This window comes from Hemiscyllium ocellatum, chromosome 3 (genome assembly GCF_020745735.1).
Source record: "Hemiscyllium ocellatum isolate sHemOce1 chromosome 3, sHemOce1.pat.X.cur, whole genome shotgun sequence".
NCBI lineage: Eukaryota > Metazoa > Chordata > Chondrichthyes > Orectolobiformes > Hemiscylliidae > Hemiscyllium > Hemiscyllium ocellatum.
The window spans coordinates 1338755-1362178 of record NC_083403.1 but is presented as its reverse complement, the minus strand read 5'-3'; the positions used below and the strand labels follow the sequence as shown (position 1 = coordinate 1362178).

The window sequence follows — 23424 nt, the reverse complement described above, 5'->3', positions numbered from 1 at the left end:
TTTATCCTATCCATGCCCCTCATAATGTTATAAACCTCTATAAGGTCACCCCTCAGCCTCCGACGCTCCAGGGAAAACAGCTTGTTCAGCCTCTCCCTGTAGCTCAGATCCTCCAACCCTGGCAACATCCTTGTAAATCTTTTCTGAACCCTTTCAAGTTTCACAACATATTTCCGATAGGAAGGAGACCAGAATTGCACACAATTTTCCAACAGTGGCCTGACCAATATCCTGTACAGCCACAACTTGACCTCCCAACTCCTGTACTCAATACTCTGACCAATAACGGAAAGCATACCAAACGCCGCCTTCACTATCCTATCTACCTGCGACTCCACTTTCAAGGAGCTATGAACCTGCACTCCAAGGTCTTTTGTTTAGCAACACTCCCTAGGACCTTACCATTAAGTGGATAAGTTCTGCTAAGATTTGGTCCAGATCTGGTCCAGATCCTGTTGTAATCTGAGGAAACCCTCTTTGCTGTCCACGACACCTCCAATTTTGGTGTCATCTGCAAACTTACTAACTGTCCCTCTTATGCTCACATCCAAACCACTTATGTAAATGACAGAACATCGAGGACCCAGCACCGATCCTTGTGGCGCTCCACTGGTCACAGGCCTCCAGTCTGAAAAAAATAAGATTGGATCGGGGATGCAGTGGTGGGGAGAGCTGGATATGTAAATGCAGAGCTGATTAAACAGGGCCGGGCAGGTGAGGGCAGGTGGAGATAGAGAAAGAGGATTGTGAGGAAAGCATGCAGAATTAAAGGCTTTACAGATGGGAACAGAGGGTACAATACGCAGGGTGATTAGGATCAATGTTTTGGAAAGGAAGTCACAAAGCATTTATACGACAGTAGATGCAGTTTATCTGGATTTCAGCGCGGCCTTAACACGGTCCCACAGGGAAAGCTGATGGGATCCAGAAATGGCTGAGTGTCGGGAGACAGAGGGTGGGAGTAGGAGGCTGTGTGTGTGACTGGAGCCCAGTGTGTGGTGGGGTCCCACAGGGATCTGTGCTGGGTCCCTTACTGTGTGTGTGACTGGAGCCCAGTGTGCGGTGGGGTCCCACAGGGATCTGGGATGGGGGCTGGCGGGGCGGGTTTGGGGGTGTGGGTTGGGGGTGGGTGTTGGGGGGAGGGGATGTGGGGGAGGGGATGTGGGGTGATAATTAAGTTTCTGGGTGACGAAGACTGGTCGGGTGGTTCACACTGAGGAAGATGAGCTCGGGTTCCAGGGGGATCTAACCCGATTGGTCAGACGGACAGACCCGGAGCAGGTGGAGTTTATCCCTGATCACTGTGAGGTGATGCACTTTGGAAAAAGGGACAAGCCAAAGGGATACTCAGTGAGTGTCAGGACCTGAGGAAGCTGACAGGAACAGAGGGGGTTTGGGGGGGTCTGTCCACAGGCCCCTGTAGGTGGGGGAATACGGGACACCCCGTTATCAGTCGGTGCAGAGATTGTGGGAGCTGGGAGGGGATGTTGGAGCTGGACAGGCCTCTGGTTAGGGCCACAGCTGGAGGCCTGTGGGCAGTTCCCATCCCCACACTATCGGAGGGATGGGATTGTCCTGGAGGGGGTGCAGAGGGAGATCCCCCTGGATACTCCCTGGGGTGGAGTGTCTCCGTGATGGAGAGAGGCTGGATAAGCTCAGGCTGGTTTCTTCAGAGCAGAGACGGCTGAGGGGGGGGGGTGATCGAGGTGTGTCAGATAGTGAGGGGCATGGACAGGGTGGGGAGAGACCAGCTGCCCCCCTCCGAGTTAAAGGGTCAATAATAAGGGGTGTAATTTTACACTGAAAGGCAGGAGGTTCCGAGGGGATTTGGGGTAATGATTTTCACCCAGCGGGGGGGGGGGCTTCTGCAATGCACTGCCAGTGGAGGTGAGGCGGGAAACTACACAACCTTGAGAAAGTAATTGGATGAGCTCGAGGTGTGTCATAACATTGAAGACTATGGGCCTTGTGTGGGAAAGTGGGACTAGTACAATGAGTGGTACGGATGGGCTGAAGGGCCTCTTTTGTATTATATGATTCTATGATTCCAGGAGGCATCAAGTTTAGAAAGGGTAGGGGAAGTGGCTTCATTGAACATAACACACCAACAGGAGGACGCAAGTTTAACGGTGTGCAGAGAGTGGCTTCATTCTGTATATAGGACCGAGAAGAGGGGAAGGTAGGAATTCCTTGTGTTCCTCTCTCTCACTAGAACCTGTGATCCCCAATGTTATAGATTCATAGAGATGTTCAGCACAGAAACAGACCCTTCAGTCCAACCCGTCCATGCCAACCAGATATCCCAACCCAATCTAGTCCCACCTGCCAGCACCCGGCCCATATCCCTCCAAACCCTTCCTATTCATATATCCATCTTAAATGTTGTAATTGTACCAGCCTCCACCACATCCTCTGGCAGCTCATTCCATACACGTACCACCCTCTGCGTGAAAAAGTTTCCCCTTAGGTCTCTTTTATATCTTTTCCCTCTCACCCTAAACCTATGCCCTCTCGTTCTAGACTCTCCGCCCCCAGGGAAAAGACTTTGCCTATTTATCCTATCCATGCTCCTCATAATTTTGTAATATTCCAACAGTGACCTAACCAATGTCCTGTACAGCCGCGACATGACCTCCCAACTCCTGTACTCAATACTCTGACCAGTAAAGGAAAGCATACCATTCTTCACTATCCTATCTACCTGCGACTCCAAGAAGCTATGAACCTGCACTCCAAGGTCTCTTTGTTCAGCAACACTCCCTAGGACCGTACCATTAAGTGTATAAGTCCTGCTAAGATTTGTTTTTGGGACATTATTTGCATCTTTCTTTTCAAGGACAGAACCAAATATCAGTGTAATTGGTCTGCCATCTCTTTACTCCCTGTTATAACTTCCCCTGTTTCTGATTGTAAGTGACCTATATTTATCTTCATAATCTTTTGCTACTCATGTACTGATAAAGAAATTTAAGTCAGTTTGATTGTTCCCTGCAAGTTTACCCTCATATTCCTTTTTTTAGCAACCCCTTTGCTGGAATCTAAACTATTCCTAATCCTCAGATTTGCTAAGATTTTGGCCAATTTGTCTGCCCTTCCTTGGATTTAATACTATCCCTAATGCCCCTTGTTAAACCCAGCTGCGTCACCTTCCCCATTTTGTTTTTGTGTCAGACGGGAATGACTAATTGTTGCGATTCCTTCACCATTGTAACCTCTGGGTTAGTCCCAATGTAGGAATAGACAGAACATTCTGAAACCTGGTACTAATGCTGAACAGGCCACAGGTACCTCCTGCAAATGTATTAGCCCAGTTGCCAGAAGTATTTAAGATTTCCCACATGCTGCAGGACATGAACAGATGAAGAGTCGGGGACAGAGAGAAGGCTTTAGATTCTTAATCAAGGAGTTCAATTCTTGGAAAAGTGGGACCTGAACTAACCTGATAGGTTGCTCCTGAGTCAACACATCTTTGCAGGAGTGGGTTGGTCATGCTGTTGTTCGAGTTTAAATGGAGTTGGGGTGCAGCGTGGAGTACAATAGGGGTGATACACAGACAGGGAAATGGGAGAACTAAGTCAGTCTAGAAGACAATGAAAATACAGTCAAGTTAAAGGCACAAGCTGAGGCTGAATGTTATTTATTTTAGTGTAGGATCCTTCAAGAAAGGCAGGTGATTTGAGGGTGTTAATGAATGTATGGAGATATGATGGCATTGTTATCAGAGAGAGAGATGGTAAAGGTAAATAGCAGAAATAATTTACAGATTAAAAACTAAACAGCCCACAGGAAATTTAAATAAAAAATGAAGAACTAAGTCACTCCAGATGCAGGGTCGGGTGAAATGTTGCAGCTGTATGATGTAGGAGCATCTGCAGCATGTCTGGATTGTTTGAGACACTCTGGCTCAGAGTTTAAGAGCTGAATTCTGAGCTTTAAACATTGCAACACATCAGGGAAGGGTCAGTTACCTGGATGCTGGGTTTCAGGAGGCAGCCAATCTGTGGTCAGAGTTTGGTGGATGTGATGATGAGTGAGGCAGGTAGAGGGATCCAGGAGGAATTGTTGAAGGAACCTAAACCCTTCAGCCTGTGAAACAGCTTTGAGATTCTTGCTCCCCATGTGGATGACAGCAGGGGCTGGAGGAGGATGAGCCAACTGACCGTAGCATCAAAGTACAGGGAGCTATTGAAGAGTGGGGAGGGACAGACAAATGTAGCTGTAAGTGGGGACAATGTAGTCAGGGGAATAGACACTGTCCGCTGTGACCAGGACCGAGAATCCCGAAGGGCGTGTTGTCTACCTGGTGCCCAGGTTCAGGATCTCTCATCTGGGCTGCAGAGGAACCTGGGAGTGGGAGGGGAAAGATTCAGTTGTCATGGTCTGTGTAGGTACCAATGATATTGGAAGGGAAAGGAAAGAGGTTCTGCTGAGGGAATATGAGCAGTGAGGGACTAAATTAAAAATACAAGTAATCTCCATGTCAACAAAGGCCACAGAGGTTAAGGTGTAATTCAAAGCTGGGAGTGGGAGAACGGGTTCAAACTTATGGAACATTAGAGCAGTACTGGGAAGGAGCTGTACTGATGGGGTAAGCTCCATTTAAATGACAGTAAATAAAAGGGACAGAATTTGTGAATGTCATATCACAACAAAGGAAACACAAACATGTCGGGAGATTTGATAATACAACAACCTTAAAGGCTTTGTATTTTAATGATTGAAGCATTCAGAATAAGGTAAATGAATTGGTGCAAATCGAGTTAAATGAATATGATTTCATAACCATCATGAAAACGTGGTTAGGAGGAATACTTTAGGGACAGTTTCTAAGAGCAATGCATCATGGAACCAAGCAGGAAGCAGACTATCCTGGATCTGGTCAAAGGTCATGAGGCATCTTTAATAACGGCCTTCAGTGCAAAAGAGCCCCCACAAAATCTGAAACACGAAACGATCAAATTTAACATTCAGTTTGAAAGTGAGAAACTTCGGTTGGAAACAATTGGGTTTAACTTAAATAAAGGGAATTACAACTAAACAAGGTTAAAATCAACTAGGAGAAAGGGAGGGACGCAAATGCAGGAGATAATATCAGCGGAAAGATAAATGACAGGAAGCAAGCAGTGGCCGACATTAAAGGAGATAATCCACAACTCCCAGGAAGGAGGGAAGATTCTCAGAGAGGGTGAAGCAGGAAGTTAAGGAGAATAATCATATAGTGAGGGAAAAGTCAGTGATCGTCAGAAAACGGAGCTCAACTCAGAATTCAGTAGAGGCAGCCTAAAAAGATAATAGTGAGCAACAAAATAAATCATGAGGGTGAACTAGTGAGGAATATAAAAGCTGCTAATGAGGATTTCTTTAAGCATGTAAAAAAGGAACAGGGAGGGTCAAGTGAACTTAAACCCCTTAGAACATAGAAAAGTACAGCACAGAACAGGCCCTTCGGCCCACCATGTTGTGCCGAGATTTAATCCTCATGTAAAATATAGTAACTTAACCTACACACCCCTCAACTCACTGCTATCCATGTGAATATCCAGCAGTCGCTTAAATGTCCCCAATGACTCTGCTTCCACCACCACCGCTGGTAACGCATTCCATGCATTCACAACTCTCTGCATAAAGAACCTATCTCTGATGTCTCCTTTATACCTTCCTCCTAATATCTTCAAACTATGACTCCTCGTCCCAGTCAATCCTGCCCTGGGGAAAAGTCTCTGGCTATTGATTCTATCTAGTCCTCTCATTCAAAGTCTGGGAGAAGATTTGTAGCTCGGGTGCTCGTTGTTGTGGTTCTGTTCGCCGAGCTGGGAATTTATGTTGCAGACGTTTCGTCCCCTGTCTAGGTGACATCCTCAGTGCTTGGGAGCCTCCTGTGAAGCGCTTCTGTGATGTTTCCTCCGGCATTTATAGTGGTTTGAATCTGCCACTTCCGGTTGTCAGTTCCAGCTGTCTGCTGCAGTGGTCGGTATATTGGGTCCAGGTCGATGTGCTCATTGATTGAATCTGTGGATGAGTGCCATGCCTCTAGGAATTCCCTGGCTGTTCTCTGTTTGGCTTGTCCTGTAATAGTAGTGTTGTCCCAGTCGAATTCATGTTGCTTGTCATCTGTGTGTGTGGCTACTAAGGATAGCTGGTCGTGTCGTTTCGTGGCTAGTTGGTGTTCATGGATGCGGGTCGTTAGCTGTCTTCCTGTTTGTCCTATGTAGTGTTTTGTGCAGTCCTTGCATGGGATTTTGTACATGACATTTAGTTTTGCTCATGCTGGGTATCGGGTCCTTCGTTCTGTGAGTTGTTGTCTGAGAGTGGCTGTTGGTTTGTGTGCTGTTATGAGTCCTAGTGGTCGCAGTAGTCTGGCTGTCAGTTCAGAAATGCTCCTGATGTATGGGAGTGTGGCTAGTCCTTTGGGTTGTGGCATGTCCTCGTTCCATTGTCTTTCCCTTAGGCATCTGTTGATGAAATTGCGCGGGTATCCGTTTTTGGCGAATACATTGTAGAGATGTTCCTCTTCCTCTTTTTGCTGTTCTGGTGTGCTGCAGTGTGTTGTGGCCCTTTGGAACAGTGTCTTGATGCAACTTCTTTTGTGTGTGTTGGGTTGGTTGCTTTCGTAGTTCAGGACTTGGTCTGTGTGTGTGGCTTTCCTGTATACCTTTGTGGTGAATTCTCCATTCGGTATTCTCTGTACCATCACATCTAGGAATGGGAGTTGGTTGTCCTTTTCTTCCTCTCGACAAATCTTCTCCCAAACTTTGAACACCTACGGGCGAGAGACGCTAAGACAAGCCAGGAAATGGGAATCCTGTGCTAACCGCCTAAGCGTCACATACGAACAACTCCGGTTCCTGCATCAACGCCGAAAGAATTGAACCCTTCCACCATGTGTCAGATACAGACCACCAGTCAACAATCCACTAGCCAGGGACACAGCCAGACAGAACGAACTCAGGATGATCCAGGTAATGATGACAGACACACACAACAGACTACACAAATACAGACAAGAAATTGCGCACCAAAAATCGTTAATTTCAAAAACCACCAATCAGGAACGGACCCGGACCATAGAACAGGCCGTCATCATAGCACAGAACAGGACCACACAACGCAAAAAAACAGCACTAAAAAAGTGGCCAAACTAACACACAACAGAGAGGACACCACAATACACACCTGGGTTAGAAACCTCTCCCACAGACAGCTCACAGACACAGAAAGAACAATACTGGCCGAGGGACTCAAATACAACTACAGGGACACCAAGACAGCAGACTTCCCAGCAGCACTAGAATGCACACTCAGGAACAATGGACTGACAGAAGAGACACAACAAACAGTGAGACAAAGTATCGTACCCCTGATAACAAGGAAAAGACAAACACATAACCTCAACACCAAGGAGAGGGAAGCACTAAAATCACTAAGAAACGATAAGAACATAATCATACTCCCAGCAGACAAAGGCAGAATGACGGTCATACTGGACAAAGCAGACTACATCCAAAAAGCACAACAACTACTTGCAGATACCAACACCTACCAAGAGAGAGAGTCTGACCCCACCCCACAGCTCACCAATAGGATAAACAACACACTGAGGAACCTGCAAAAAAACGGACAGATAACCAGGCCTGACCTACAAAGAATGAAACCGGAAAGCAACACCACCCCCAGATTCTATGGACTACCTAAAGTACACAAACCAGACATCCCACTCAGACCCATAGTATCACTACCAGGGACACCATCACACAAACTGGCTAGAGAGCTACAGCAGAAACTGAAACACCTGATCAGCGGATCCAGACACTCTATACAGTCAACACAGGAATTCTTGGACACCATCAGAAATATACACATAGACAAGGAAGAAACTATGGTCTCATCCGCCGACATTTCCGCCACCTCCAAAAAGACCCCACCACCAGGGATATATTTCCCTCCCCACCCCTTTCCGCCTTCTGCAAAGACCGTTCCCTCCGTGACTACCTGGTCAGGTCCATGCCCTTCCCCCCCACCCCTACAACCCACCCTCCCATCCTGGCACCTTCCCCTGCCACCGCAGGAACTGTAAAACCTGTGCCCACACCTCCTCCCTCACCTCTATCCAAGGCCCTAAAGGAGCCTTCCACATCCATCAGAGTTTTACCTGCACATCCACTAATATCGTTTATTGTATCCGTTACTCCCGATGCGGTCTCCTCTACATTGGGGAGACTGGGCGCCTCCTAGCAGAGCGCGTTAGGGAACATCTCTGGGACACCCGCACCAATCAACCACACCGCCCCGTGGCTCAACATTTCAACTCCCCCTCCCACTCTGCCGAGGACATGGAGGTCCTGGGCCTCCTTCACCGCCGCTCCTTCACCACCAGACGCCTGGAGGAAGAAATGTCTCATCTTCCACCTCAGAACACTTCAACCCCAGGGCATCAATGTGGACTTCAACAGTTTCCTCATTTCCCCTTCCCCCACCTCACCCTAGTTCCAAACTTCCAGCTCAGCACTGTCCCCATGACTTGTCCGGACTTGTCCTACCGGCCTATCTCCTTTTCCACCTATCCACTCCACCCTCTCCTCCCTGACCTATCACCTTCATCCCCTCCCCCACCCACCTACTGTACTCTATGCTACTCTCTCCCCACCCCCACCCTCCTCTAGCTTATCTCTCCACCCTTCAGGCTCTCTGCCTTTATTCCTGATGAAGGGCTTTTGCCCGAAACGTCGATTTCGCTGCTCGTTAGATGCTGCCTGAACTGCTGTGCTCTTCCAGCACCACGGATCCAGAATCTGGTTTCCAGCATCTGCAGTCACTGTTTTTACCTTGTCCTGGATGGTGTCAAGTTTCAACTGCTGTTAGAGCTGCACCCATCCAGGAAAGTGGGGAGTACTTCATCACATTCCTAACTTGTGCCATGTTGGTGATGAACAGGCTTTGGGGAGTCAAGCAGTGAGTTACTTGCTGTAATATTCCTCGGCTCTGACCTGCTCTTGTGGCCACTGTTTATGTAGCGAGTCCGGCTGAGTTTCTGGTTTATGATAACCGTGGGAGATTCAGTGATGGTAACACCATTGAATGTTAAGGGTACTGTGGCTAGATTGTCTCTTATGGATGATGGTCATAGCCTTGTGTTTGTGTTATGCAAATGTTACTTACCACCTCCAAGCCTGGATCTTGTTCTTGTTGCATTGGACACGGACTGCTTCAGTATCTGAGGAGTCACGGGTGGCCCTGAACATAGATGTTTGCATAATGAACATCCCCACTTTGGAAAATGGAAGAAATGCATATGCTGTAAATCAGAAACCAAAACAAAAATTGCTGGAAAAGCTCAGCAGGTCGGATAGTATCTTAGGTAAGAAATCAGAGTTAATGTTTTGGATCCAGTAACCCTTCCTCAGAAACGTTCATTCTGATTTCTCTTCACAGATGCTGCCAGCTCTGCTGAGCTTTTCCAGCAATTTCTGTTTTTGATCCCCATGTTTGACCCCATGAAGGAGGGAAGGTCATTGGGCCTAGGACATTATTGAGGTTTACAAAATCCTGAAGGGTATAGACAGGGTGGATAGAGACAAACTTTTCCCCAGCGTAAAGGAATCAATAACGAGAGGTCACGCTTTCAAAGTGAGAGGTGGAAAGTTTAAGGGAGATACACGCGGCAAGTACTTCACACAGAGGGTGGTGGGTGTCTGGAACACGTTGCCAGCAGAGGAGGTAGAGGCAGGCACGGTAGATTCATTTAAGACGCATGAGTAGGTGGGGAGCAGAGGGATACAGATGCTTAGGAATGGACTGTCAGGTTTAGACAATACATATGGATCGGCTCAGGCTTGGAGGGCTGAAGGGCCTGTTCCTGGGCTGTAAATGTTCTTTATTTTTTTGTTTATTACCCTGAGGGACTCCTGCAGAGGTGTCCTGGAGCTGAGATGACTGACCCTCCAACAACCACAACCATCTTCCTCTCTGCCAGGTATGACTCTAACCAGGGGAGAGTTTGCCCCCAATGCCCATCGATTCCAGTTTTGCCCGGGCTCCTTGATGCCACACTCAGTCGAATGCAGCCTTGATACCAAGGGCTGTCCCTCTCCCCTCCCCTCTGGAATCCAGCTCCTTTTGTCCATGTTTGACCCAAGGCTGGAATGAGGTCAGGAGCTGGGTGACCCTGGGGGACCCCAAACTGGGGGTGTCACTGAGCAGGTTATTGCTGAGCAGGTGCTGCTTGGTAGCGCTGTTACTGACCCCTTCCATCACTTTACTGAGGGTCGAGGGGAGACTGATGGGGGGGTAATTGGCCGGGTTGGATCTGTCCTGCTTTTTATGTAGAGGCCATACCTGGGCAATGTTCCACATTGTCGGGGAGATGCCGGTGTTGTAACTGTACTGGAACAGCTTGCCTCAGGGAGTGGCATGTTCTGGAGCACAGGTCTTCAGTCCCATTGCTGGAATGTTGTCAGGGCCCCTAGCCTTTACAGTATCCAGTGTCTCCAACCGTTTCTTAATATCACGTGGAGTGACCCGAGTTGGCTGGAGCCTGGTCTCTGTGACACTGGGGGAGGCTGAGGTGGATCATGCTCTCGACCCTTCTGACTGAAGATTGCTATGAAAGTTCCAGCCTTCTCCTTTACCCTGATGTGCTGAGCTCCTCCATCATTGAGGAGGGGGAGATTTGTGGAGCCTCCCCCCCCCCCCCCCAGTGAGCTGTTTAACTGCCCCCCCCCCTCCCCATTCACAGCTGGATGTGGCAGGACTGCAGAGCTGAGGTTGGGTCTGTTGGGTGTGGGATCCCTTCGCTCTGTCTCCCACTTGCAGCTTATGCTGTTTGGTAAGTAATCCTGTTTGGTCCCTTCACCAGGTTGGCACCTCATCCTCAGGTCTGCCTGATGCTGCCCCCAGCATGCCCCCCTGCCCCCCCCCCCCCCACTGACCCAGCGTTGATGCCCTGGCTGAGTGGTAATGGGTGAGGAGGGGGATATGCTGGGCCATGAGGTTACAGACTGTGCTGGGGGACAGTCCTGCTGCTGCTGGTCGCCCAGTGACACCGAATTGCCTAGGTGGTCAATGATATACTAGTTAGTATTGGCTGACAAATGTCACATGATATGATGGAACACATTTTGATTAGATTAGATTCCCTACAGTGTGGAAACAGGCCCTTCAGCCCAACAAGTCCACACCGACCCTCAGAAGAGTAATCCACCCAGACTCATTTCCCCTGACTAATGCACCTAACATTACGGGCAATTTAGCGTGGCCAATTCACCCTGACCTGCACATTTTTGGACTGTGGGAGGAAACCGGAGCACCCGGAGGAAACCCACGCAGACACGGGGAGAATGTGCAAACTCCACACAGACAGTCGCCTGAGGCGGGAATTGAACCCGGGTCTCTGGCGCTGTGAGGCAGCAGTGCTAACCAGTGAGCCACCGTGCTACCCCATGAGTGCAAAGATGGAATCTTGTCTCCATATGGACTGTGTGGTGGTCACTCCTATCAATACCACATGGAATAATCAGAGAATATTTTCAAAAACGGCAAGATGCAAGGTAGACTGTATAGTCTCCTGCATCGTGCTCATCTAGGTTCAGTTGTGCAGTTCTGAAACATGCAGACACGTTGATGCTGATAATCTCACAGCAGAGAGACACAACGACCTTGGCTCCAGTACAAAAACATTACATTTCAACGAGATAAATGATGCAAACTCCTCTTCATGTTTTTTTTATTAGGATAAACCCACTGAATAGACAAGAAATACTTTTTTAATTTGCTACTCTATCTCAGAACTTGCAAGTGAACGTAGTGCTATTTGAATGAATGTAGCGGTGAGTTATTTTAGCAAGTTCAATATGGTGACAGTACATAAACTCAGGACAGAACACGTCTGCGATACCCGTGCCCTTGTCTCAGCACTGACTCGGTTGGAATTCAAATAATTTCCAAGAGCTCATATTTCACAATGACCCCAAAGTTCAATGGGAAGATCTGGTACTCTTTACAAAACATAAATACACTTCCTAGACTAGCACAGGAGCCAAACTATCCTGAACAATAACATTGACATCATGTGCAGTCATGCCTCATTAGCAGTTATTCATCGAAATGACACATCAATCAGCGTCTTAAATTAAACCCACCCAAATTCAACAATTCAGAAGAAAGTAACTCATTGTCAGCCAGATCCCAACTTGTCTTGATTGGGTCTGTAACACAAATCCAATTCCCAACATTTAACTGGGTTAAAATTGGAGCTGGTCTGACAGTGTGCTTGGTAAATGAGTGAGACTGGGAAAAGGTAAACTCTTGAAGGATTTCGGCAGCAGTGTCTGAATTTCCCATAATCAGCGAGGTACACTTGCAAGTTAGTCCTCAGGCTCATTCTTGCTGTAACCATTAGTCCATCTCTGTAAGACTGGGTCGATTGAATTCTCCATTGATGCAGTCTGTGGAATCTTTCCCCTTTGACACTGCAAGGCTACAGGAGAAACACACACTGAACGGAGATGGAATCTGTTTCAGTCTCTGCAGTACTTTGTTAAATCTCTGACAATGTAAACTTCATCACTGAGAGCAGGACTCTCAATCCTTTTCCTCCAACTCACTGGATGGTTGATCTCGACACGACAATTTGTACTGCACTGATTACACATGGTGCAGGAAATGGTTTGAACAGACACATGTTCATCAGAGAGGCAGGGCTGACCAATGTTGCTTGCAGTACAAATGGGTAAAAACAGGGCTGTACCTTGATTGGAACCAGTCTCAATGTACTTCAGGTGATGATCAAAAATGATTCGGGCCATCCATTCTCTGACCTCAGTGGCTACACTGCATTCTGTCGCTTGGGTTGGGGACAGAGTGAGTTGGTGTCCCAGATCGATGTCCTGCTTCAGCACTTGCTCCTGATGGGTCTGCACTTGCTTCCTGCTGGACACTCCTTTCTGCTGGACACTCAAAGTGCACACAATGGAATACCTGGAGTGGGGGAGGACGGTCAGAACTGTAACTCTATTCCTGCCTCACTTACTCCTGAAGAAAGAGTCTGGATGTTTTAACTAACACCTTAAACCAGTAAACAAAGAAATGTGCCTAATTATCAGATTTATCAATGCAGACTTTCCAAAACTGTATCCCCCAGTTGTCTACAGTAGGAGGAAAGTCCACACAGATGATACGACAGCACAGGGTTCCAGTGTCACACACGCTCTTTGACATTATCAATCACTTTACTTTGGCCATATCAGCTTTTATGGGAAAAATTATTGAATGCCACTTCCCTTCCTCACACTGCTTTTATTTACCTCTTTTTCATTAATTATGTGGCAGGTCTTTGGCGATTGGCAAATCAAATGAGCCATGATTTTATTGGATGGTGGAGAAGACTCAAGATGCTGGATGGCCTCTTCCTCCGCCACTGCCTTTCCTGAAATAATGAGCAGGATCCTGGTGTGCAGGGGATAATGTTAACGTTCACAGAAAACACTAAATGTGGAAGAAATGTGAACTGTGAGCAGCTCAGTGTGAAACTCCAAGTGGACACTGACAAGTTGGTGGAGTGAGTGGAGAGGTGACAGATGGGGTTCACTCAAGACAAATTAGAAGTGAAGCACTTTGGTTGGAAGAACATTCAAAGCCAAAATAACGTAAGTGATGCAATTCTAAAGGAACAGTGGGACTTGGGTAAATATGTGCACAAATCATTGAAGAAAGGAGGGAAATATGGAGAGCAGTTAATCAAGCATACAATGCCTTCGGCTTTATGAGTAGAGACAAGGGCAAGGAGGAGATGTTGAACTTGTATCAGCCATTTGTTAGACTCCAACTGGAGTATCAGGAGAAAGTGAGGACTGCAGTTGCTGGAGATCAGAGTTAAGATGTGTGGTGTCGGAAACGTACATCCAGCAGGCAGCAACCGTGGAGCAGGATTCCTGATGAACAGTTTATATTCAAACATCGACTCTCCTGCTCCTTGGATGCTGCCAGACTGGCTGTGCTTTTCCAGCACCACCCTTGTTAGGCTCCAGTTGGAGAACTGAGTACAGAAAAGTTGTGAAGCACTGAGAAAAGTTTAAGCCAATCAAATAGAGTCACCGTGAATTTGTGAAAGGGAAATCACGTTTAACAAACTTCCAAGAGTTCCATCAGGATATAACATGGAGAGTTGATACAGGGGAACCAGTAGATATAACGTATTTGGATTTTCAGAAGGGTGAGGTCCCGGACGACTGGAGGGTAGCGAATTTCAAGAAGGGCTGCAAAGAAAAACCTGGGAACGATAGCCCAGTAAGCCCATCTGTGGGAGGTACGTTACTGGAGAAGATTCTGAGGGACAAGACATGCATGTGGAAAGACAGGGTTTAATTAGGACCAGTCAGCATGGACTTGTGCATGGGAGATCATGCCTCAAAAATTTGTTAGAGTTCTTTGATGAAGTGACCAGGAGGGTTGACGAGGGCAGGGTGGTAGATGTAGTCTATATGGATTTCAGTAAGGCCTCTGATAAGGTTCCACATGGTAAGGTGCTCTGGAAGGTTAGATTGCATGGAATCTGGGGGAGTTGGCAAACTGGATACAAAATTGGTTTGATGATAGGACGCAGAGGGTAATAGTGGAAGGCTGCTTGTCAGACTGGAGGCTTGTGAGTAGTGGAGTACCTCAGGGGTCAGTGTTGAGTCCATTGCTGTTTGTTACCTATATCAATGATTTGGATAAGAATGTCCAAGGCATTCATTAATTTGCTGTTGGCACTAAACTAGGCAGCATTGTGGACAGTGAGGAAAGTTATCAGAAATTGCAGCAAGACCTTGACCAGCTGGGGAGTTTATGGATAAGTGTGTGGTCTTGCATTTTCGAAAGTCAAATCAAGGTAGGAATTCATGGTGAATGGTAGGGCCGTAAGGAGTGTCATGGAACAGAGGGACCTTGGAGTTCAGGTTCACAGTTCTCTGAAAGTTGTGTCCCAGGTAGACAGGGCAATGATGAAGGCTTTTGGCACACTGGCCCTCATCAGTCAGGTCATTGAGTATAGAAGTTGGGAAGTTATGTTGCTATTATCCAGGATGTTGGTGAGACCACACTTGAGTATTTTGGTCACCTTATTGTAGGAAGGACGTTACTAATCTAGAAAGAATGCAGAAGACATTTCCCTAGAACACAGAATGTTACTGCGCAGTACATATCCTTCGGCCCTCGATGCTGCACCCAATCAGTGACATTAATCTGATGTCCATCTAGCATGTGTCAGATGGATCAGTTTGTGTCCAATGTGTACAGGAGGGTTTCCTGACAGTGTGTCGAAGGGCTGACAAGAGGGGAGGCCCCACTGGGTCTGGAGCTTGGTAATGAACCAGGCCGGGTGTTTGATTTAGTGGAAGGTGAGCACTTTGGAGAGAGTGACCATAATTCAGTTACGTTTAGTTTAGCGATGGAAAGGGATCGGTACATGCCACAGGTCAGGAGTTATCGATGGGGCAAGGGTAATTATGATGCGATTAGGCAAGAATTAGGATGCATAGAATGGGGGAGCAAAATGCAGGGGATGGGGACAATGGAAATGTGGAGCTGGTTTAAGGAACAGGTATTGCATGTCCTTGATAGGTATGTCCCTGTCAGGCAGGGAGGAAGTGATAAGGTAAGGGAACCGTGGTTTACTACAGAAATCACATCTCTTGTTACGAAGAAGAAGGAGGCTTATGTGTTGATGAGGCAAGATGGTTCAGATGAGGCAATGGAGAGTTACAGATCAGCTGGGAAGGATTTAAAGAGAGAGTTAAGAAGAGCAAAGAGAGGACATGAGCAGTCTTTAGCAAATAGAATAAAGGAGAACCCTAAAGCTTTCTATAGGTATGTGAGGAATAGGGCCAGTCAAAGATAGAAGTGGGAAGTTGTGTGTGGACCCTGTGGAGATCGGAGAGGGGATAAATGAATATTTCTCATCTATTTTCACACAGGAAAAGGAGAATATTGTAGATGAGAAGACTGAGATACGGGCTATGAGACTTGAAAGGATTGAGGTTAGTAAGGAGGAGGTGTTAGCAATTTTAGAAGGTGTGAAAGTAGATAAGTCTCCTGGGCCGGATGGAATTTTACTGAGAATTTTCCAGGAAGCTAGGAAGGAGATGGTGGAGCCTTTAGCCTTGATCTTTAAGCCATCATTGTCTTCAGGTTTAGTACAGAGGACTGGAGGATTGCAAATGTTGTGTCCTTGTTCAAGAAGGGCAGTAGAGATGACCCAGGTAACTATGGACTAGTCAGCCTTACTTCTGTTGTAGGAAAGGTTTTGGAAAGGATTATAAGAGATAAGATTTATAATCATATAGCAAGCAACAATTTGATTTCAGATCGTTAACATGGTTTTGTCAAGGGCAGGTCATGTCTCATAAACCTCACTGAGTTTTTTGAGAAGGTGACCAAGCAGGTAGATGAGGGTAGGGCAGTTGACGTGGTATATATGAACTTCAGTAAAGCCTTTGATAAGGTTCCACATGGTAGGCTGTTGGAGAATATGCAGAGGCATGGGATTGAGGGTGATTTAGCAGTTTGGCTTAGAAACTGGCTTTCTGAAAGGAGGCAGCGAGTGGTGGTTGATGGAAAATATTCAGCCTGGAGTCCGGTTACTAGTGGTGTGCCACAAGGGTCTGTTTTGGGACCACTGCTGTTTGTCATTTTTATAAATGACTTGGATGCAGGCATAGGTGGATGGGTTATCAAGTCTGCAGATAACACTAAAGTCGGTGCAGTAGTGGTCAGTGTGGAAGAATGTTACAGGTTGCAGGGGGACTTGGATAAACTGCAGAATCGGGCTGAGAGGTGGCAAATGGAGTTCAATGCAGCTAAATGTGAGGTGATGCCTTTGGGAAGAATAACAGGAAGGCAAAGTACTGGGTCAATGGAAAGATTCTTGGTACAAAACACTAATGGGGCCTCACTCGGAATATTGTGTACAGTTCTGCTCCCCATATTTTGGGAAGGATGTGGAAGCATTGGAAAAGATGCAGAGGAAATTTACCAGGATGTTGCCTGGTCTGGAGGGAAGGTCTTATGAGGAAAGGCTGAGAGACTTGGGTCTGTTCTCATTGGAGAGAAGAAGGTTAAGAGGGGATTTGATAGAGACATACAAGATGGTCAGGGGGATTAGATAGGGGAGACAGGGAGAGTCTTTTTCCTAGGATGATGACATCAGCGTGTACGAGGGGGTCATAGCTACAAATTGAGGGGTGATAGATTTAAGACAGATGTCAGAGGCAGGGTCTTTACACAGAGAGTGGTAAGGGGGTGGAATGCCCTACCTGCTAATGTAGTCAACTCAGCCACATTAGGGAGATTTAAACAATCCTTAGATAAGCACATGGATAATGATGGGATAGTGTAGGGGGATGGGCTTAGATTTGTTCACAGGTTGGCATAACATCGAGGGCCGAAGGGCCTGTTCTGTGCTGTATTGTTCTATGTTTTAACCCACACTGTCCCATTACTACCCACATGTATGTCCAATGTCCATTTAAATGCCTATAATTTCGGTGGGTCTCCTACTGTTGCAGGCAGGCTGTTCCACACCCTTACTACTCTCTGAGTAAAGAAACTACTGCTGATATCTGTCCTAAATGTTTCATCCCTCAGTTTAAAGCTACATCCCTTTGTGTTAGCCTTCACCATCCAAGGAAAAAGGCTCTCCCTGTCCACCCTATCTAACCCTCTGATTATCTTGTATGTCTCTATTAAGTCAGCTCTCAACCTTCTTCTCTCTATTGAAAAGAGCCTCCGTTCCCTCAGCCTTTCCCAGTAAGACCTTCCCTCCACACCAGGCAACATCCTGGTAAATCTCCTCTGAACCCTTTCCAAAGCTTCCACATCCTTCCTATAATGCAGTGACCAGAACTGTACACAATACTCCAGGTGTGGCTGCACTAGAGTTTTGTACAGCTGCAGCATAACCTCATGGCTCCGAAACTCAATCCCCCTATCAATAAACACCAACATACCATATGCCTTCTTTACAACCCTATCAACATGGGTGGCAACTTCAGGGATTTATGCACCTGGACACTGAGATATCTCTGTTCATTCACACTGCCAAGAACCTTACCATTAGCCCAGGACTCTGCATTCCTGTTACTTCTTCCAAAGTGAACCACCTTACATTTCCACATTAAACTCCGTTCGCCACCTCTCAGCCCAGCTCTGCAGTTTATCGACGTCCCTCTGTGACCCACAACATCCTTCGGCACTATCCACAACTCTGCCTGCCATCCTTCGTCACCCACATCCGGATCATTTATAAAAATGGCTAACAGCAGTGGTCCCAAAACAGATCCTTGTGGCACACCACTAGTAACTGAGCTCCAGAACGAACATTTCCCATCAGCCACCACCCTCTGACTTCTTTCAGCTAACTTCTTTCGATGTTAACCTCAATCCCATCTAATCTAGTCACCTGTATCTCCATATTCTCACTAACATTACCCCTTTCCAATGTGAATACTGACAAAAAGTATTCATTAAGGACTTCCCCTATGTCCTCAGATTCCATACATAACTTCCCACTACTGTCCTTGATTGGCCCTAATCTTACTCTAGTCATTCTTTTATTCCTGATATATCTGTAGAAAGCCTTAGGGTTTTCCTTGATCCTATCCACCAACAACTTCTCATGTCCCCTCCTGGCTCTTCTTAGCCCTCTCTTTAGGTCTTTTCTGGCTAATTTATAACTCTCCAGCCCCCTAACTGAGCCTTCATGCCTCATCTTCACGTAAGCCTTCTGCTTTCTCTTGACAAGAACTTCAACTTCTTTAGTAAACCACGGCTCCCACACTTGACCACTTCCTCCCTGCCTGATAGGTACATACTTACCAAGGACACGCAGTAGATGGCCCTTGAATAGGCTCCACATTTCAATTGTGCCCATCCCCAGCAGTTTCCTTGCACCACCACCCCCCCACCACCACCCAGGCAATATTGGGAAAGTTAAAGTCCCCCAAAACAATTACCCTATTACTCTCGTTCCGATCGAGACAACATCGAAGTCCCAGGTCCTAACCCTTGCTGCAAGTTCACCCACCTTATTCCGAATGCTCCTGGCATTGAAGTACACACATGTCAAACCAACATTCTGATTGCTGGTGCCCTCTCATCACCTTGTAAACCTATCCCTGACCTCACTGCCCTCCCCCTGTTCCCATCCTCCTGCGACATTAGTTTAAACCCTCCCCACAGAGCTTTAGCAAATCTCCCCCCTCAGGATACTGGGACCCATCTGGTTCAGGTGAAGACCATCCTGTTTGTAAATAGAACATAGAACATAGAACATAGAAGGATACAGCGCAGTACAGGCCCTTCGGCCCTCGATGTTGCGCCGACCGAGTCCTACCTAACCTATACTAGCCCAATAACTTCCAAATGCCTATCCAATGCCCGCTTAAATGAACATAAAGAAGGAGAGTTCACCACTGATACGGGCAGGGCATTCCATGAACTCACAACCCGCTGTGTGAAGAATCTACCCCTAACATCTGTCCTATACCTACCACCCCTTAATTTAAAGCTATGTCCCCTAGTAACACCTGACTCCATTAGCGGTAAAAGGTTCTTAGTATCTACCCTATCTAAACCCCTAATCATCTTATACACTTCTATCAGATCTCCCCTAAACCTTCTCTTCTCCAATGAGAACAGCCCCAAGTGCCTCAGCCTTTCCTCATACGATCTTCCTACCATTCCAGGCAACATCCTGGTAAACCTCCTCTGCACTCGTTCTAAAGCTTCCACATCCTTCCTATAGTATGGCGACCAAAACTGCACACAATACTCCAGATGAGGCCTCACCAGAGTCTTATACAACTGCAACATGACCTCAGGACTCCGGAACTCAATTCCTCTGCCAATAAAGCCCAGTACACCATATGCCTTCCTCACAGCACTATTTACCTGGGTGGCAACTTTCAGAGATCTGTGTACATAGACACCAAGATCCCTCTGCTCATCCACACTACCAAGTAGCCTACCATTAGCCCAGTAATCCATCATCTTGTTATTCCTACCAAAGTGAACGACTTCGCACTTAGCTACATTGAATTCCATTTGCCACATTTCCGCCCAGCTCTGCAACTTATCTATATCCCGCTGTAACCTACCACTTCCTTCCTCACTATCCACAACTCCACCGACTTTTGTGTCATCCGCAAACTTGCTTACCCAGCTTTCAAGTCCTTCCTCTAGATCATTTATAAAGATAACAAAAAGCAATGGTCCCAAAACAGATCCTTGTGGTACACCGCTAGTAACTGCGCTCCAAGATGAACATAATCCATCAACTACTACCCTCTGTCTCCTTCCAGCCAGCCAATTCCTAATCCAAACCTCTAATGTATCCTCAATGCCATACCTCCGAAGTTTTAGCATTAGCCTACCATGGGGAACCTTATCGAACGCCTTACTAAAATCCATATACACAACATCTACTGCTTTACCCTCATCCACTTCCTTAGTCACCTTCTCAAAGAACTCAATAAGGTTTGTGAGGCACGACCTGCCCTTCACAAAACCATGCTGGCTATCCCTGATCACGTTATTCCTACCCAGATGTTCATAAATCTTATCCCTTACCATTCTCTCTAAGACTTTGCCCACCACTGAAGTCAGACTCACTGGCCTATAGTTACTAGGGCTATCCCTACTCCCTTTCTTGAACAATGGGACCACATTCGCTATCCTCCAGTCCTCTGGTACTATTCCCGTTGACAATGACGACATAAAAATCCAGGCCAATGGCTCTGCTATCTCCTCCCTAGCTTCCCATAGGATCCTGGGGTAAATGCCATCAGGCCCAGGAGACTTATCTATATTCATCCTTTCCAATATTCCCAAAACCTCTTCCCTGCATATTTCCAGGGCATCCATTCTAATTATTTGTGATTCCATATTTACATCAGCAACAGTGTCCTGTTCCTGAGTGAATACTGATGAAAAGTACTGATTTAATGTCTCTCCAATCTCCTCCGCCTCCACACACAACTTCCCACTACTATCCTTGACTGGACCGATACCTACCCTAGTCATCCTTTAATTCTTGACATAGACATAAATGGTAAAGGTCCCATTTACCCCAGAAAGAGCCCTAATTATCCAAGAATCCAAAACCCTCCCTCCTGCACCATCCCTGTAGCCATGTGTTCAGCTCCCCTCTCTCCTTATCCCTCACCTCACTGGCACGTGGCACGGGCAGCAGACCAGAGACAACAACTCTGTCCATCCTAGCTCTAAGCTTCCATCCTAGCTCCCTGAATTTCTGCCTTAAATCCCCATCTCTCTTCCTACCTATGTCGTTGGTGCCTGTGTGGACCACAACTTGGGGCTGATCCCCCTCCCCCTTAAGGATCCCAATAACACAATCAGAGACATCACAAACCCTGGCACCTGGGAGGCAACACACCAACCGTGAGTCTCTCTCGTTCCCACACAACCTCCTAACTGTCCCCTGAACTATGGCGCCCCCAATGACTTATGCTCTGCTCCCCTTCCCCTTTCCTTTCTGAACAGAGATAGACTCTGTGCCAGAGCCCTGCACCCCATTGCTTACCCCTGGTAAGATGTCCCCCCCAACAGTATCCAAAACAGTATACATATTTTTGAGGGGAACCACCCCAAGAGATCCCTGTACTGCCTACAGGTTCCCTTTCCTATCCCTGACGGTAACCCATCCACCATCCTCACACGGCTGTGGGTAACTACCTCCCTGTAACCCCTCTCAATAAATTTACAAGGGTGTGGCTTGGAGACAACAGTCTGAGCTGTAGGGAGAGGCTGGACAAGTTAGGACGTTTTCTTGAGAGCGTAGGAGACTGAGGGGGCCCTTCTAGATGTGTATAAGATCATGAGAGGCACGGACAGGGTGAATGCACTCAGTCTGTTTCCCAGGGTTAGGGAATCGAGGACGAGCGGGCGTCAGGTTAAGGTTAGAAGGGGAAAGGACAAGAGGGAACCTGAGGGGCAATATTTTTCCACAGAGGGTGGTACACAGATAGAATGAGCTGCCAGTGGAAGTGGCTGAGGGGGGTACATTAACAACATTTAAAAGGCATTTGGACAAATATACGGATAGGAAAGATTAAGAAGGATAAGTGCAGGGAAATGAGGTTAGAGTCATAGAGCCGTACAGCACAGAGACAGGCCCTTTGGCCCAATCTGGTCCATGCAGACCCAATGTCCATCAACACTAATCCCATTTCCCGGAACATTACCGGCCTGAGAAAAGGAGCAGTGCTCTGAAAGCTAGTATTTCCAAATAAAACTATTGGACTATAACCTAATGTTGTTGATTTTTAACTTTGTCCACCCCGGTCCAACACCGGCATCTCCACATTGTATATTTCTAAGCCTTTCCTATTCATGTATTTAATAGCAGCATAAACTCCTTACAATGTGGAAACAGATCATTCGGCCCAACAAGTCCCCTCCAACTCTCCTAGGAGTATCCCACCCAGACCCACTCCTCCTACCCTACACTTACCCCTGACTAAAGCACCTAACCGACACATCCCTGAAGGCTGTGGGCAATTCAGCCTGACGGACTCACTTAAGCTGGCCATCTTTGGGATGTGGGAGGAAACCAGAGCAAAGCCACGCAGACACGGGGAGAATGTACAAACTCCACACAGGGACAATTGCCCGAGGCTGGAATCGAAACCGGGTCCCTGGCACTGTCAGGCAGCAGTGCTAACCACTGAGCCATCGTGCCATCTTTTAAATGTTGTTAATGTACCGGCCGCAACCACTTCCGCTGGCAGCTCATTCCATATGCGTACCACCCTCTGGGTAAAAAAGCTGCCTCTCAAACTAACTCACTTTTAAAGGCCTCTCTCAATTGCAAGGTCCCTTTGCCGGTAAACCATCTACTCCATCCAATCCCTGCACGCTCCTGTGTAACTCCACCATCTACTCCAACCAATCCCTGCACGCTCCTGTGTAACTCCATCAACTTCTCCAACCAATCCCTGCACGCTCCTGTGTAACTCCACCAACTACTCCAACCAATCCCTGCACGCCCCTGTGTAACTCCATCAACTATTCCAACAAATCCCTGCACGCGCCTGTGCAACTCCACCAACTACTCCAACCAATCCCTGCACGCTCCTGTGTAACTCCATCATCTACTCCAACCAATCACTGCACGCTCCTGTGTAACTCCATCATCTACTCCAACCAATCCCTGCACGCTCCTGTGTAACTCCATCATCTACTCCAACCAATCCCTGCACGCTCCTGTGTAACTCCATCATCTACTCCAACCAATCCCAGCACGCTCCTGTGTAACTCCATTATCTACTCCAACCAATCCCTGCACGCTCCTGTGTAACTCCACCAACTACTCCAACCAATCACTGCACGCTCCTGTGTAACTCCATCATCTACTCCAACCAATCCCTGCACGCT

General features: G+C 47.2%; 1 protein-coding gene across 2 annotated transcripts in view; it reads right to left on the bottom strand.

The window, feature by feature from the left end:
* Positions 1-11707: 11707 nt before the first annotated feature.
* Positions 11708-23424, bottom strand: part of btbd9 (BTB (POZ) domain containing 9) — a 183095-nt gene continuing 171378 nt past the window's right edge. For both annotated transcript variants that reach the window (XM_060855349.1, XM_060855358.1), the window contains exon 11: positions 11708-12972. In XM_060855349.1, coding sequence (XP_060711332.1) covers positions 12814-12972 — 159 coding nt within the window. In that variant the 3' untranslated portion in view covers positions 11708-12813. The remainder of the gene's footprint in view (positions 12973-23424) is intronic.